The sequence below is a fragment of the Apteryx rowi genome, unplaced genomic scaffold (genome assembly GCF_003343035.1).
Source record: "Apteryx rowi isolate R43461 unplaced genomic scaffold, aptRow1 scaffold_168, whole genome shotgun sequence".
Taxonomy (NCBI): Eukaryota; Metazoa; Chordata; class Aves; order Apterygiformes; family Apterygidae; genus Apteryx; species Apteryx rowi.
In genome coordinates this window covers 400,065-415,262 of record NW_020447952.1, presented here as the reverse complement: position 1 = coordinate 415,262, position 15,198 = coordinate 400,065, and the positions used below count along the sequence as shown (strand labels likewise).

General features: G+C 43.9%; 1 protein-coding gene across 1 annotated transcript in view; it reads left to right on the top strand.

Annotated features, from left to right (window-relative positions):
* Window positions 1–15,198, top strand: part of KIAA1671 (KIAA1671 ortholog) — a 68,506-nt gene that overhangs the window by 44,793 nt on the left and 8,515 nt on the right. Inside the window, exon 5 of the mRNA XM_026060281.1 lies at window positions 10,038–10,156. Coding sequence (XP_025916066.1) covers window positions 10,038–10,156 — 119 coding nt within the window. The remainder of the gene's footprint in view (window positions 1–10,037; window positions 10,157–15,198) is intronic.

The window sequence follows — 15,198 nt, the reverse complement described above, 5'->3', positions numbered from 1 at the left end:
CTTGAGCGGCGTGAGGAGGCTGTGATGCTATTCAGCCCCGTGGAGGTTCAGGGTTAGGCTGGAAAGGGGCTGCTGGGAACGTGCTGTTCGAAATGAAGTAAATCACTGAAGTTGCTGGCAATGATTTTCCCTCTGTCGCTGCGGACGCCGCTGAGCGCGCTCTTGCGCGGGATGCGTAGAGGGGATCCGAGGCAGCTCTGCGCTGACCTACTTTGAAATTTCGTTTCATTATCTGTAGTGTTTAGGTCTGTGGCATAGATCAGGTAGTTTGATTAAGGTGAAAATATTTCTACTGTAACACAAGGCATACATTTCAAAGGAATTTACATTCATTTTGTAATAGGGACCTGATGGGTACCTTTTCTGAGCTATTCCAGGCCACACTGCTAAAAGCTGGCGTTCACCTCTAGAAAGAAGTGAGAAGACAGAGAAGCATGTGCAAGTCTGTAGGCAGTACGCGAGCGAGCGTGCTGAAGGCTTGCTGGGTGTGCATTTAGGTTTTTTCTAGTCGGCTTTGTGTAAGTGATAATTACAACACCTGTGCTCTGAACAGCTCTGAAAATACTGCCTAGAATACAGTGTTTGCATTGAATAGGACAGCAACAGTTAGCTTACATTTACTAATACCAGCAGTTTAAGATACTTTGTGGATTTTAGTGAACTTTAAATTAAACAAACTTTAGTATGAATAGTACCACATGAATCACAGGAAACTTGTTTGAGGCAGTTCAGCTATATAGAGCTAGCAAAACCCATATGATATTTCAGCATCTTCCTATGACAAAATTGTTCATTGAGTGATGCTTTCACTATGTTGGTATGGTTTTTTTTGTTTGTTTGTTTTTAAAGATTTTTGCATGATATTAACAAATGTGTTTACACATTTGTGTTGTGCAAAGTGGGACGTATTAGTTGTTACTGCCTTATTACAGTTGGACTGGATGGAGAAATTGTCAGGTACACTGTTTATTACTCCTACTTGGTAGGAAAATATCAAGCTAATGTATCTATTTTTCACTTTGACTTCATTTTTATATGTTACTGCTACACAAAAGATTAGTCTATTGGAATGAATGGTGCAGTGGATGTAGTTTTGTTTGGATTCATTTCAAATACAGTGCTAAAAGTAAAGAATTTTCCTGCCATGCTCAGAGCTGGCTTTCATATCAGGAAGGCCTTAGGAATATTGATAAGGACCTTAATGGCTGTGATGTTTTTTAAATGAAAGCACCTGAGCTAACAGTGTACATGGGATGGAGCAGCTTCGGATTGATTTGAAATTTTTGACAAGCACAGGTACTCACCAGGACAGGATGAAGCCTAGGCTTTCAGGGCACAAACAGGAGCACCTTCAGTGAAGGGCACCTTTGGTAGTTGCTCAGCATCTAGATATACAATCCGGGCTGTTTTGGCAGGAATCAGTCAGTGTGGCGTATCCCAAGGATTTGACTAAGCTGACAAAGTTCTTCTTTTGCAAGGTGGCCTTTGCTTCGGCTAGTCTAGTCTTCAGAAAGTGATTTTTCTCTTCTTTCCTACCTGTGTGTGGGGAATTRCATTCTCCTGTTCCTTCTTCCCCGTCATAATTAAGGTCCCTTCACAGAAGGAAGAGTCCAGGAACATGGCTCCCCATGGAAATTTCAACATTTGCAGACAGGAGTTAGTTTTTTGGGAGACCTGGTAAGAGGGCAGGGGAGTAGGGGGCTAATTTCCCTGTTCCCCTGTTACTGGTGGCCAGTGATCTGTGGTGCAGATGCAGATCATGTACTGTCCCTCTTCTCCTTTTTTCCCCAGTACATTTAATTTGGGATTTTCTCTGCCCTGTCTATCCGGTTATTTTCAAGGACTAACTATTTGCAACTCAAATCTGGAATTCTTATGCGTTGAGTTAGTGGTTGGAAGGGATGGCAGCTTTGTGCATGGCTTCTGTAGACGCAAGTCTGCTTTTGTGCGATTTTTGCCCATCCTTTTGGGGGCGGGCGGGAAGCAGGGGGGATTAGGATTCCGGCCTGTGCCTCCAGCTGAAACTCAGTAAACCTGGTATGAAAAGATAGAGAATTAAACCAGTGACCCTCTAAAAACAATCCATATTTCATAAGGGAAGTGTTGTTGGCTTTTAACATTGGTGATATAATTGGTTGTTCCTTATCATATCCCGGTGGAAAAGGTAGAGAAAACACATATGGCTCTGACAGTCTTAGGGTTGCATAGCAACAGTGAAACTGTAGTGGTTGATATAATTTGTGAGAATGTTTTATACCATGGGACTTGGTACATATTCCGCTGCACATGGGAAAAATTAACCATTGCCAACTTGCAGGGTTTCTCGGCAGAGCGGCATGGCTCCCAGGATCTAGCAGCGCTAAACACGTTGCATGCAAGTGCAGTGAGGGCTTGCAGAGGGGGCCGGGGCGGGTGCAGCGTGCCCGTTCCCCGGTCCCGTCCCAGACGGGCCCTGCGGTGGCAGCTGGGCCCCTGCCCACGCCGAACCTGCTGGCTCCTTCCCCCGGCTCTGCGGGGGACGGCGACAGGTGGGAAGTTTTACTTTAGCAACCGGGGCTGTTTGCAGACTCTGTCTGGTGGCAGGAGCAGAGATTGTCTGTATAGTAACTAATTTAAAATCCTTGAGGATATGAGGTTGAATTAATTCAGTTCCATTCGTCACTGACCTGGTCTCCAGGGTTTGGAAAATGCTTCCTTGGTTTGAAAATACCTGTTTTGCTGAGTGGGATGTTTGTCAGGGCTAAGGAAGTCGTCCTTGCGTGTTGATGCCCGTGGGTGGAGGCAGCGCTGGAGGTTTTCTGACTTCCCTTGTCAGTGAGGGCAGAACGGTTTATCTGTCCCTGCAGTTGGAGGGAGGGGTGGAAGGCGGAGGGTGCTGCGTTTTCCCTGGACATTGCACGAAAACACTTACTCTTCCCAAAAATTTATTTGAACACAGAGCTGGTAAATCTTCTTGCCTGATTGCTAGGAAACGAGGGAAGCATTGGTCTTGAACCATGACTTGTTCCTTTTGGGCAGCACTAATCCGCTGGACAGTAAGTATACATGGAAATCATAGTATGGTGATGCCACCAAGTTTGACTTTCCACTTGCTGTATAGATATTTAGCATGCATAAAGACAAATATATAGGTTGTAAAGTGCTGTGTAGTTTCTAAGGCCCTCTCTTTTTGTAGAGTATCAGTTATGTTCTTGGTGTTTGTGTTAATTTTGTTAGTGGTCCAAAAAATATAGTTTTCCTTTTAATAATAATCCTTGGGTGGTTTCTGTGTTCCTCTCCTTTCTCTTTGGGCTCTTCCACCTCCTCTTTAATACGACTTAAGGGCAAGGATTTTACTAATAAAGTGTTACTGGGCCATTACAGAGCAACTGTGTGGGGGGAAAAAATAACCAGGCAAAATATATTTCCAAATATATGTGTGTATATATATTGTTTTCATCTGGACTTTTCAGTGTAAGCAAGAATTAAATTTGTTCCCACCAAGCATACCTCCTCTTGCTCAGCTCAGACCGCGAAGGCCGGTCACTGCTGCAGCTGCTGCTGTGTCCTGGCCGATGGACCTTTCTCCTGCCGGGGCAGGCGGCGGACGAGAGCGATGCTCCGCCAATGGCCCTGTTCTGCGTGCAAGCTTTTGAGGTGCTAAGGAAAAGAGAGGGAGGCAGTGATGTGAATTCGTGTAGCTAGTAGAACGTCACTGGATGCTACTGAATTTTTTTCTCCAACTCTTCCCAAAGCCTTAGAAAAAGGTGAAGAGCTCTGCAAGCGTGAAATAGCCAGTGGGTAAATTAAGCTTTTTTCGTTTGTTTGTTTGCTTGTTTCTTTGCTTCTCGATTGCTACCGGAGTTGAGCTGCGGTAGCTGTGTGATGGAGAGACGGCCAACTTTCCGCTTCCCTATAGCTTCCTCTGGCTGGCAGAGCACGTGCTGCTGCAGGGTGAGCTGTGTTCAGCCGCGTCCCGAGGCCTCATCTCCGAATGAAGGGTCTGCTTTAAAGAAACAGCCACCTTGATGGTGGACGTGTTAATCTAATTCAGAACTTTAAAAACTACGGGGGGATCTTCCCCGCTTAGAATTATAGAATAATTCAGGTTGGAAAGGACCTCTGGAAGTCTCTTAGCCCAGCTTCCTGTTCAAAGCAGGGTCAACAATGAAATAATAGAATAAAATTTTAGTAAAATAAAGTGTATGGCCATCTTCCTGGCATATTACAGGGGCATGACTGGAAAGKTTTTCTGGGTTTGCAAGGACTTGTAAACTCCCCTTAAGTGCAAGTAACGAGCAATGTCACACTTAAGGGACGGAGGAGTTCTGAATATAGGCAATTTGACCAAACTTCTGATTCCTGATGCCTTTTAATTAGTTTAAAAAAAAAAAAGAGCTTTTCAAGAAACTGGCAACATTTTCTCTGTGCATGAGTTCAGTATTCATAAGGCAGCTGGTCAAAACTTCAATCCATTGTGCAATTAATTGTTCATATTCATTTTATGCCGGTAGATTTTAGCTCTTAATTTTTGCACTTCAAGCTGTGGGGTGTCATTTTGGCTGTCTGGTATCTCAGTCTTTTTTGCAAAGATATTTTTGAAACTATCTGTGCAGGTTCTGACTCATGAGATCTCTCTCAGCTGGTACTGCTTATATGTCAGGTCTTTTTCTCACATCAGTGCAGAAGAGTTTTTCACATAAATATATGCATCCATTCTTAGCTGTGGTTAGTTTTTCTTCTTTCTGTGGTGTCAATTACTTTATGTGCAATGGTTGTGCTGGTAGGAGCAATATTGTGTGTGCATCATTTTCAGGAAATGGAAATTGCTAGAATAATCAGTCCTGGACTTCTGCCAAAACCAGCTTAATTCCAGGAGAGTACTAAAAGAGGCATATAAAAATCATAATGTCTCATTTTAGAAGTAGTAGTAGAACTAGATGCAGATAGATGTGCAGCTCTGATTGCTGTTTTATTTCATGTGAAAATTAAATTGACTTTTTTCATGGCTACTTATGTAAGAATTATGAAGCTAAAGATCAAATCTTGGAGAATTACAGCATTTGAATACTGGATGGAAAGTAGTATTTATTTGATTGGGAAGATTTCTCTTGTATGTCTTCTGTGACTGTAAGTAAAAAAATTCTTAAAATTCGTTATTTGGGTTTATTTTGTGCACCAAGAAGAGGCCAGACCCCTCTTTTTATTGTGTTCTCCTTTGATAAATATGTTTTTACTGGATGATGAATATTCTGTGTGTGGAGGAAACAGCTGCATCTGGCCTACCTCCACATGGTGTGCACTTCTTTCAGCCTTGGTCCCTTTTTCCAAAGGATGGATCAAGAAAGAATGGGCTACAGGTCATCTGCATAGGTTTATTGGGTTGCTGATGAACAGTATTCCCTTCCGAAAAAAGGCATTCTGTTTGGAGTGGATTTGCTCTCCAGAGCAACGAAAGTCTGTGCCAGACGCGTCAGTCCTTTATCGTGTAGGACCTCTTGTTCAATGGAGCTTATGTACTTAAAAAGTAAAAGATTATTTTTGGCCGTCTGAAGAAGTGAGCTTTAAATTAGGATTTAGACTAGGAAACAGAAAACGAAGCAGAAGCTGCTCGCGTTCAGGAGCAGTCCGTGCGGGAAAGCACCTCCTGGCTTCTCCTCCCGGCGCGTGGGCGAAGGCCGGTCTCCGATAGAGGCCGGTCTCCGATAGAGGCCGGTCTCTCGTGTGCCTTACTGGGCCGCTGGCTGCGCTCTCAGCAGTGTTCGGCGGTTTATTTGGGTCCTTTGATCTGTCTTCTGCAGTTCTCTGTGTAAATGAATATGCAATAGGGCACAGTGTGATATAACGGGCTCGTGGCAGACCCGGAAACCGTCGTTCGAGTACATTCAGTAAGTCTTGCGTTGCTTTTCCTACTCTGTCATATGCTTGAAAGCTTTCAACCTGTGATCCCGGTCTGTTCATCGTTCACAGTCCTTATCTGAAACACCAAGTCGTTCCTAGTGCAATGTTAATGTCAGAAAATGCAAATGTAACTAACCAGTTAATTTTATGTTGCTCGTGTCTAAAAGCCTCTCAGCCATAAAACACAACTGTACATATGTGTAGCTCTAAGAATTTGACTGATAATTAAACAAGCAAAAGTTTTAATAGCAACTATTAAGTGTTGTGAAGAGAGAGTGAAGGCTGAAAAACGGTAGAGATGGCCAAAATTACTACTGGTTTTCTTCTCAAAATAACTTTTCTCGAGTCTGTGATAGCTGTAGGCAAGCATTTATTTTTCTGCTAACCTCTTCTGAACATCCCTTACTGGATTTAAAAAATAAGCTGATAGTTGGAGAGTAAGCCTTTGGAAAAGAAATGGGATGGATTTTTCACAGGCACCTCTGAAGTCCCAACACGCAGCACTTAGGTGTTGCTTGATTGCCTGGACTCCTTCTGGAGCGTGGTAAAGATGGCGTAAGCGAGATCTTCAAAAGAACAACCAAAACTCGTAATTCTTGTGCTTGCTAATAATCATGGACTGGAAAGAGCAATCTTTATGGGKTTTTTTTGTAGCTTCTTTCTTGTATGCGCACCATCTCCTCCAAGCGGCGGGGGCCATCCAAGCCCTCCGTGCCCCCCTCCCGCCCCAGCTTGCACCGCTGCTGCACGCTGGGCTGGGATCAGCCCCTGCCGCCTCTCCCTGCGCGGGCTGTGGCAGCTCCCCTGTTTCTCTCAGGTGCTTTAATAGGTCACCGTAGCTCATTAGCTCCTCTGCAGTTCTTCTCAGCTGGTAGAAGCAGGAGGCTTTAAATAGTTCAGGCCTAAAGAGAGATTCATATACATGAATGTTTATTATTCTCTGACTAATCGTTTGGCCTAATAAAAAGTTTCCGTTAGCACCACAAGCCCAGCCTTGTGGCTTCGAAGAAAGAGAAGACAATTTCCTCTAGTACTGTTCTAGCTAGAATTGGAATTAAATGCATTTAGAATTAAATGTCTCTAGAATTACATGCGTTTCTCAAGGTTGAAAGCTTATAACTGGAATGAAAAATGTAAGAAGTCAGTTTACCTCTGTGTGTTCGTGTATGTGTGTGTTTATATAAAGCTTGGGAATTGCTACCAAGGAGTTATTAGGCYGTGGGAACACCTGGAAGGTGAAGAGCAGGAAACTTCTGCTTCAGGTAACTCGCCAGCTGGTGCCTGTTCTACTGGCGATTGCAAACTGGGAACTTCATGTCTAGTGACGGCGTGTTGTAACGGTTGGAATAGATGGCCGAGTCTTTTGGGTTCATTTCACTCAGCATTACAATAGCTGGCTCTGTCGCTAGGTACGACACGAGGGCTTGCAGGAGAGGGGTTTGGTAGGGGATGGGGCTGTCTGCGTTTTATGGCTGTATCATGCACCAGAGGGTGTACAGTGTTAGGGGTTTAATGGTCATGACTGAATAAAAAAAACTTCTAGCTGATTCTAGCTGGTTTCCCAAAGATTGGAAGAGAATATTGGGGAGTTTTAAATAACGAGGAAATGATTTAATTTACCTATACTCAACGAAAAGGAGAAACTGAGGAGATAAATATTTAAGGAGGAAAATAACAAATTACAGCAATTTTTGCTGGCAGGAGCTGTGAGGTATTTGGACCATGTAGGAGAGTAATCTATAGGCTCTGCTCCTAGGCGGCTGCACRTTGCTAGTTGGAGCCGACCGAGGTCGGGGTCCTTGCTCTCGCCGCTCCTCTGGCAGCGGAGCAGCGTTACGGTCTGCGCGTGCAGGGAGACCGGTCTCTGATGCACCTTGCGCTCTTTCGTCCAGCTTTTTGTGACAAGACACTTGCCCGTCTGTGCTCAAGATAAGCATGACTGAAATACTACCCTCGAGCTGTTGTATTTAAGTGAAAAGCTGCAGGCAGTTTTTCCGGGTGCGCTGGGATAAGCTGCCCAGCAGTGACAACCTGCCAAACCGCGCGGCTGTTCGGTTGTGCAGGAGCCGCGGCCGCCGCGAGAGCCCGGCCTCGGCGTTATTTCCGTGAAGCTCCTCGTCGTGGCAGTGCTGTTTTTCCTTTTTCCATACTGCATTTGCAGCGTGTCTCTAAAGGAAACTAGACTTGTGAAAACTGAACCCAGTATAAAATCTCTTGACCTACCCTGAGCTTTGCAAGGGCACATTTGACCGTTAGCTTCTGCCTCTCCAGACAATAGGAAAATCTTTCTTTTCTGCTCTCTTATCCAACGTGCGACTTCAGGGATCAGGGTAGCAAAGGGTATGAGAGAACCAGAAAACGGCAATTGCCGTCGCAATGCCAGCAGATAGTTGGGGAAATAAGCAACTTGTTACTAAAGATGCCGGCATTACAGAGCTTCCTGAGAAGCCGTATTAGTGTTAGCTAATTATCCTTAATCATTGATATTTTTATAGCCCTAAAGAAGCATTCTCTAGGCTAATGAATGTAAGAACGTGAGGAAAAAAGTGTGCGGTGTCTTTCTCTCCCCCATCATCCCAGTAGGATTAAGGAATCCCATTTCCTTGAACACGTTCATTACTGCGTGTGCGCTGCCCGCGGTTTTGCTTCTGTGCAAACCCTGGAGGGTTGTGCACGCAGGAGAGGCTCCCGAACCGTCCCTGTCTCTAACGCCGGGCTGCGGATTCACCAGCCCTGAGCTGCCATTGGTGTCACCCGTTCTGCAGCGTTGCTGTAACCTGGCGGCCGATGGCTAAGTCTCCAAATATAAAGAAATTGAACTCTGCCAATTTGTTCGCATTGATGTGTATGACAAGTTTAGAAATAACATGATTGGATTATAAAAAATACTGAGGGATTACAGGATTTTGACTCAACGCCTGTAGGAAAAGTGATACCACACAAAATGGTGCAAAAATGTCCTTGAAAACCATAAGAGACACTGGCACGCTCATCTAGTGCACTTCAAATATATATATATAAATATATTTTTAAAGGCCACACTGCTCCTCTTCAGAGAACTGGATATGGGTGTCATTAGCTCAATAGATATGCTGGGAGTTTTTACCAGCAGGTTATGCTAGTGGGGTGTGTGTGTGTGTCTTTTTTAAATATGGAAAAAGCATGGTACAGGTGGAAAATAATATCTAATCTTTGCTTATGATGATCTCATCTGGCAGCAGTTGATATGGCACTGAAAGCCACATTTGTATTTTTTCAGGATAATGAATGCAAAAGGGCCAACATATTTAATTATCTACACACAATGTATTATTTCAGTAACTGTCTAACTTCAGTGGGTAACTCAATACAACAGCAGAACAAAAGGTCCTGCGGTGCTGTATTCTGGAGCAAACTGGCGTCGGTCTGCTGCAAACCTAGAGCACCGCCCGGACAACAACCGGCCCATGTCCCCCTCCTCAAAGGGAAAGTTCCTTAGATGGACTGTTCCCTCCCTATTTCATAGGTCTGCTACCTTCACAAAATAATTATTTAGGAAATGAAAGGTCAGAGATGAGATAGAAAATAGAAAAAAAAATCTGTTAGATATACTGCTGTCCTACTTAGTTTATTGTAAATTAACAAACATCAATTTGACAAAGGCTTTCTAGGATGTGGCTATATGCTATGGTGACTTGCAGTTAGCAGGAAAAATAACTTTTTAATTTGAAGGTCTTCCAAAAAAAGAGTTAAAAAGTCCTTTTCTTAAATCCAGGAAACTTCCACAAAGAGCAGTAGAACTGACGTTTCCCCCATACGCTTGGGGAGATTGAATATCGTCCACAGCAGAATTCTTTGTATTTGCACAGATGCTTCTAAAAACTTTGTGCCACCTGAGATACTGAAAGATACCAATAATCCTACTGCAACTGGGAGTTACTGAAACCAGGTAGTTGGTTCCTGCCTTTGGAACCAGTTATTTGCCCAGGAGAGCAGTGCTCATTTCGTAGTGAATCATCACTCAGTTCATAGCCCTTTCCCTTGTTTAGGTTTATTTGCACAGTTTTATCTTGTCTGACTTTAGTTCGTAGATTCAGAAACACTATTGCAGATAAAATCTGTAAACAATTAAGCAGGGGGTAAAGGAATGATGGAATGTTTCTATTCTCTCTGTGCAGGATCAGCTGAAGCAATGCTTCTCCAGACACCCCCCTGAGGCCAAGGACACAGATACGCTGGTGCGGGAGCCCGACAGCCAGTACGGTACCTGGAACGAGCAGCGGCACAGCGGGGACAGGTAGGGATGAGCGAGAATCCCCTCTCTGCTACGTGCCTATCCTTACTTAGCTGGTCAACAAGATAAGGAAATGCTTCGGTTGGGGTCAGGCAGGGTACACTCGCAGTTCTTGGGTCTGTTTTCTTTTTTTATAAATTTGGTTTCTCCTTGCCAGTTTGCATTGCCTAAAAGCATGYGCTACCGGAGGAGCGGAATGGCAAAACCTGTCCGAATCTGGCATTCGGGATGCCAGACCCAGGCCTGGCCAGGCAGTGAGCTCTGATGTCGGGTGGTGCGGTGCGCTCGCTGCTCTGTCGCAATATGTGTTAGAGTAAGAAGTTCACATTTCTCTAGCTTTGAAGCATTTTAGTGTGATGAAACGGAGTATCTGTTGTGTTTTGGGCTTGATCTGTGCTATGTGAGCCAATATCTCATCTGCTCRCATAGCGTGAGAATAGCACTTCTTTCTGAATTTTCTTTATGCTATGCTTGTTGAGATCTTATAATAGATATTAATGTCAATTACGTTTGGTGTGTTTTACACTTGAGAACTGTGTGTTATAAATATTTTATTGCTTATGAAGTCAGGGTAGCTTTAAGCTTGAAGTTCAGTGAGCTGACTAAATGACATGCCAACATCTAAGTCTCTGTGTAAAAATTAACTTTGATTTTTAGTATGCCARACATTTTCTATGTGAAATCAGTTTCTTAACAAAGGTACTTGTCTCAGCTACAAAACTGACATCATCTGAATATTTCAAAACATTTCAAAGCTGGATGTTTTTTCCTGGTTAGAAAAGCTCCATGTAAAAATTCTGGTTTATCCAGGTATTGAACTCTTAATCCCCATGTCCTGGGATTTTGTTTCCTTTATAACAAATGTTTAGTGGGTTTTTTGGTTGTTTTTTGTTAAGTGTAGTGATGCCTACAGCGACGCTTCAGCATTTCCCCTTACCTGTGCTTTTTAGCTTGACTTATGGTTCATTGCAGTGGAATTACAGGTGTATTAATTCAAGCAACTGGGGAAAAATTAGAATAACTTACCTTTTAAATATTAAATTTATAATGGAGACCTGCCTGGAATATACTGAAACCTGCATTTTGTTTGCAGCTTATTTTCTATGAAGTGGAAGGGCTCTGCCAGGAAAAGTTTGGGAATTGCCCTTATCTCGCAGGGGTTACTCCGGCCGCCGGCCGGGGGCTGCGGAGGGGGTGGCCGCCGCGTCCCTCCTCTTCGGCCCAGAGGCAGGAACTTGCAGGAGCCTCTGATAATTCAACTTTCCCGTTTCGCCGGGCTCGCTTCCCTTAGGCTTTCTGTTGCAAACCCCAGGGCTCGACAGCCCTTCCTCAGCCGCCCCGCTGCCCCCTCGCCCCTGGTGCTTGGCTCCCGGCTGGATGGGCGCCCGAGGGAGCAGTGGGGGAACCGGCTCCGGCTCCGGCCCCGGCAGAGGGGCACGAGCACAGCAGCCACGACAAAGCGGTGTCACCCGCCTGCTGGCGAAGCTGTTACTTTAGCACCTTTCGGAGCGTTTAGTTCGTGTGCGTGAACTCATTTCCCCTGAGGGAGGAAGGGAATTTCAAAATAAAAATCCACGGCTGCATGGCCACAGGATAAACAAGGTCCTGTTGCTAGATAAGCTCCTAGGAAAGCGGAGCCAGGATGGTTTCCCAGTGGAACTTAGCCACTGCTTAAATAAGTGTACGGGCACTCCGTGGCTTATTTGCAACCTGCTTTGGCAAATAACTCCTTAGAATGGAAGGAGCTGGTTTAATGTGGAGGTGTTAATTGGATTTTTGCTTAGTGTATCTAAAAATTATTTTTTCTCAAATGCTTTAGTAAGCTTTACCAAGTTGACATCATGGAAAAAAGTTTAGTTTTACATCAGAACAGTCTTCAGAAGGAAAAATGGTCTTAAAAAAAAAAAAAAAAAGGAATGTATTTTAGATATGAAGTCAGAGCTGTTCAGATCCAATAAGACTTTAGCTCTTTATTTCCTCAGATCCTTGAGGCTGGATTACGGCAATGTTTTAGAAATGAAACCCAGCTATATGGTGTCAGTTAGCTATAATRGGTGACAATCTGCAGTTACAGAAAACAATAACTTCCATTTAAAAATTCCCATTTTCTTGAGTGRTGTAGGGACTTCTTAGCAATCGGTAAATACGGAGAGCTGCCTCTTGATTCTAACACGTTTCTGCAGTGTTATTGTAATGGATTCTGTTGCTTTTTGACTCCTAATTTCACACGATGAAGCAACACWTTTTTTTATAACCTTTTAGTACTGTCTTGCTAAAACTAATTAAATTCAATTTCATTTGAAAGTGAAGATTGAACTTAATTTATTGCATATCTGTGATATCCATTCTGCTGGTATTTGTGTACACTACGTGAAAGATCATTTTTCAGAGGAGCAAGTATCTGTCAGTGACACCCGTTGAACACTGTTGGTCGTTTACTAGAAACAACATATACGGATGCGCTCATAAAATTTGAAATTGTARTGATACAGTAGAAAAGATGCATAATGAATCTCAGTAATAAGAACTGAAAGGAAGTTTTATACTTCAATATTTGACCATTAGTCTGAGGTGAAGTTTCTCCCTAATTTGCCGGGCAGACGGAAAGCATCCGCTCTGCCTGGGAGGTGGTTGTGCCGCCGCTGCCCGTGCGTGCGGGGAGCTTAGCCCTCCCGCAGCGCTTCGTGTGTAACGGTGCTGTAGTCGGGCAAGGGCCCAAAGGAGGATCCATTGGGAAGGTCTGTGAGTTGGAAACCACCAGCCGGTCTCAATTCTGTGAGAGCAACCAAATTCCTGTCGTCATTTACTCCTAAATATTTTCACTTTGAAAGACTGCGCTGAGTTGTATTAGCTGAAGTCCTAGGCCGTGGAAGGGAAGAGGCTTTCTAGAGATGTGCGAGTCACAGAGGATCCTTTTAACGTACAGTTTTAATTTCCACAAAATGGTTAAGTCTCTAAATTGTCTTTTGTCTCTGTGTTCTTCGTATTTCTAGTGGATCTAAAGCCTAATGTTGCAGATACCAAACACCATTCGAACTAAAAAAAGGGTAGACAAAAACTTCCCCCTGGAGCTCATTAGTGCCACTGCTTAATTATCTTGGGGCCCGCTGTTGAAGGAGGGAAAAGGCATGTACTCTGCTTACGTACTGGAAACCGTCTGTGCAGCCTTCCCTCTGCCAAACTGGAAATTATAGCCCACGCTGCTGCAGGATAGAGTTGATGTTCAACAACAGACGCCCGAGTGGTTTCCGTCCAAGATGGTCACCACTGTGGATCATRTCGAATACTATGCTCTGTTCCTTCAAAAATGTGCAGGTGTTCATTCACACACACACACACATATATGTATATATGTTCATACATACACACATATATTCATACATAGAGAGTATATATGTATATACATGTTCACTTTTTTGTTTTTAGAAGGATTTTCCTAGAAATGTTCTCAACAAAAAGTGATTAGTAACAAAGGACTCTCGTTAGCAGGAAAAAAAATCTTAACACCCCCCCCCATTTTAGCTTTTGTTTTTTAAACTCCTACAATCGAAGCAAGGCAGCCCTGRTTTTGCTGCCAGTCTTGCTGTGCTTCCGACAGTCTCCGACTGTTTGAAGGAACGCTCCAAGCCCACGTCACGCAGGGCGATGCATAACCACGTACAGCTTTCAGTCTTGACGCTACARCTAGTTTGTCTGTTAGTCTAGTCAAAGGGAAGATGTTCAGGAATACACTGGAAGCGTCGTAACACTGGGATGCAGGTCTTCCCCGCCTCGGCAATACCGCTTAGAAAACCAGGTGTCCTTTGGAGAGCTGGTTGGTGCAACTTTAGGTTTTGGTGCCATCTGCTGCTCATAGCTTATTTTGTATCCATGTACTGTGCAGTAGAGAAAAATGCCTCTGCTTGGCTAGATGGGCAGCACTCCCTGAAATAAACCCCAACATAAAACAGAAAATGGTTGGTTTGGAGAACTGGTTTCGTAATTGCACGGGCATGTTTTAGGTTTGTTCCCATACTACGAATGAGCGTGGTATTCCGCAGTATGGTGGAAAACACCATAGGGGATTTGTCCCCATGAGCTTTCAGAGTCGCTGGCTCAACCTTTCCCACAGGATTTCTGTAGGGATTTCCAACCCTCTCCCCACCCCTCTTCTTTCCCCTTTCCAATCCCCTTCCCTGCCAGTTAATTCTTTGTATGCTTTAAAACAGCCCAGGCTGAAGCCGGTGTAGAACGTGGCATGTATCCCAAGAAGGAGGACTTGATGAGCCTCTAACGCTTCTGTGTGATCAAGTTGTTACTTAAAATTGCTAAACTTCCAAATAGTGTCTGATCCACTTAAACTAGTAATGTCTTCTCTCCTTTTTCCCACCTTGGCAGTTATGGTTCACTAGGTTCCTATTGCTTCTGTTCCTTCTCTCTTAAGGACTTAAACTAGTGGCAATAACGGAAACAAAATTAAAATCTAATACAGCTGAAGTAAAACAACTTTTAATTTCAGGACAGCATCAGTGCAGACGCTTTGTCTGTCAGGACATATGGGATGCCATTTTTAATCCAATGTCTATTAGCAACTGAAAATCACAGATCCCGGAATGTTTTAATCTTCTGCACTGCTGCAGATATTTCAGTTCCTTTTGAGTAATGTGAAATTGGAATTATTGACAGCTCATAACTACTGGTTTGTATACACAGAGCACATACTGTGTTGCAGGAGCTGGCACAGCAACTAAGGACCATTCCTCATACTCATTTTTAACTTGCAGCTGGTACCTGCTATACCTCCAAACATGCATTTGTTATTTCTAGCCACAGCTTCTCTTTTGACTTTCATTCATTTATGCCAGCAGAATCATCACTGTTGTCTTTAGCTGTGCCCTAATGCAACTGGTTGCAAGCTCTTTGCAGAAAACATCCTGGGGTTTGCTGATCCATGACCACCTGAGGTAGGATGAGGGCAGGCAATTTGCCAGCAGCTTCATCAAGCGTCCTCTCCTCAGGATGAGTGCTGCAGATGAGCAGCACTGCTGCAGGGCTGTGCCTGCACT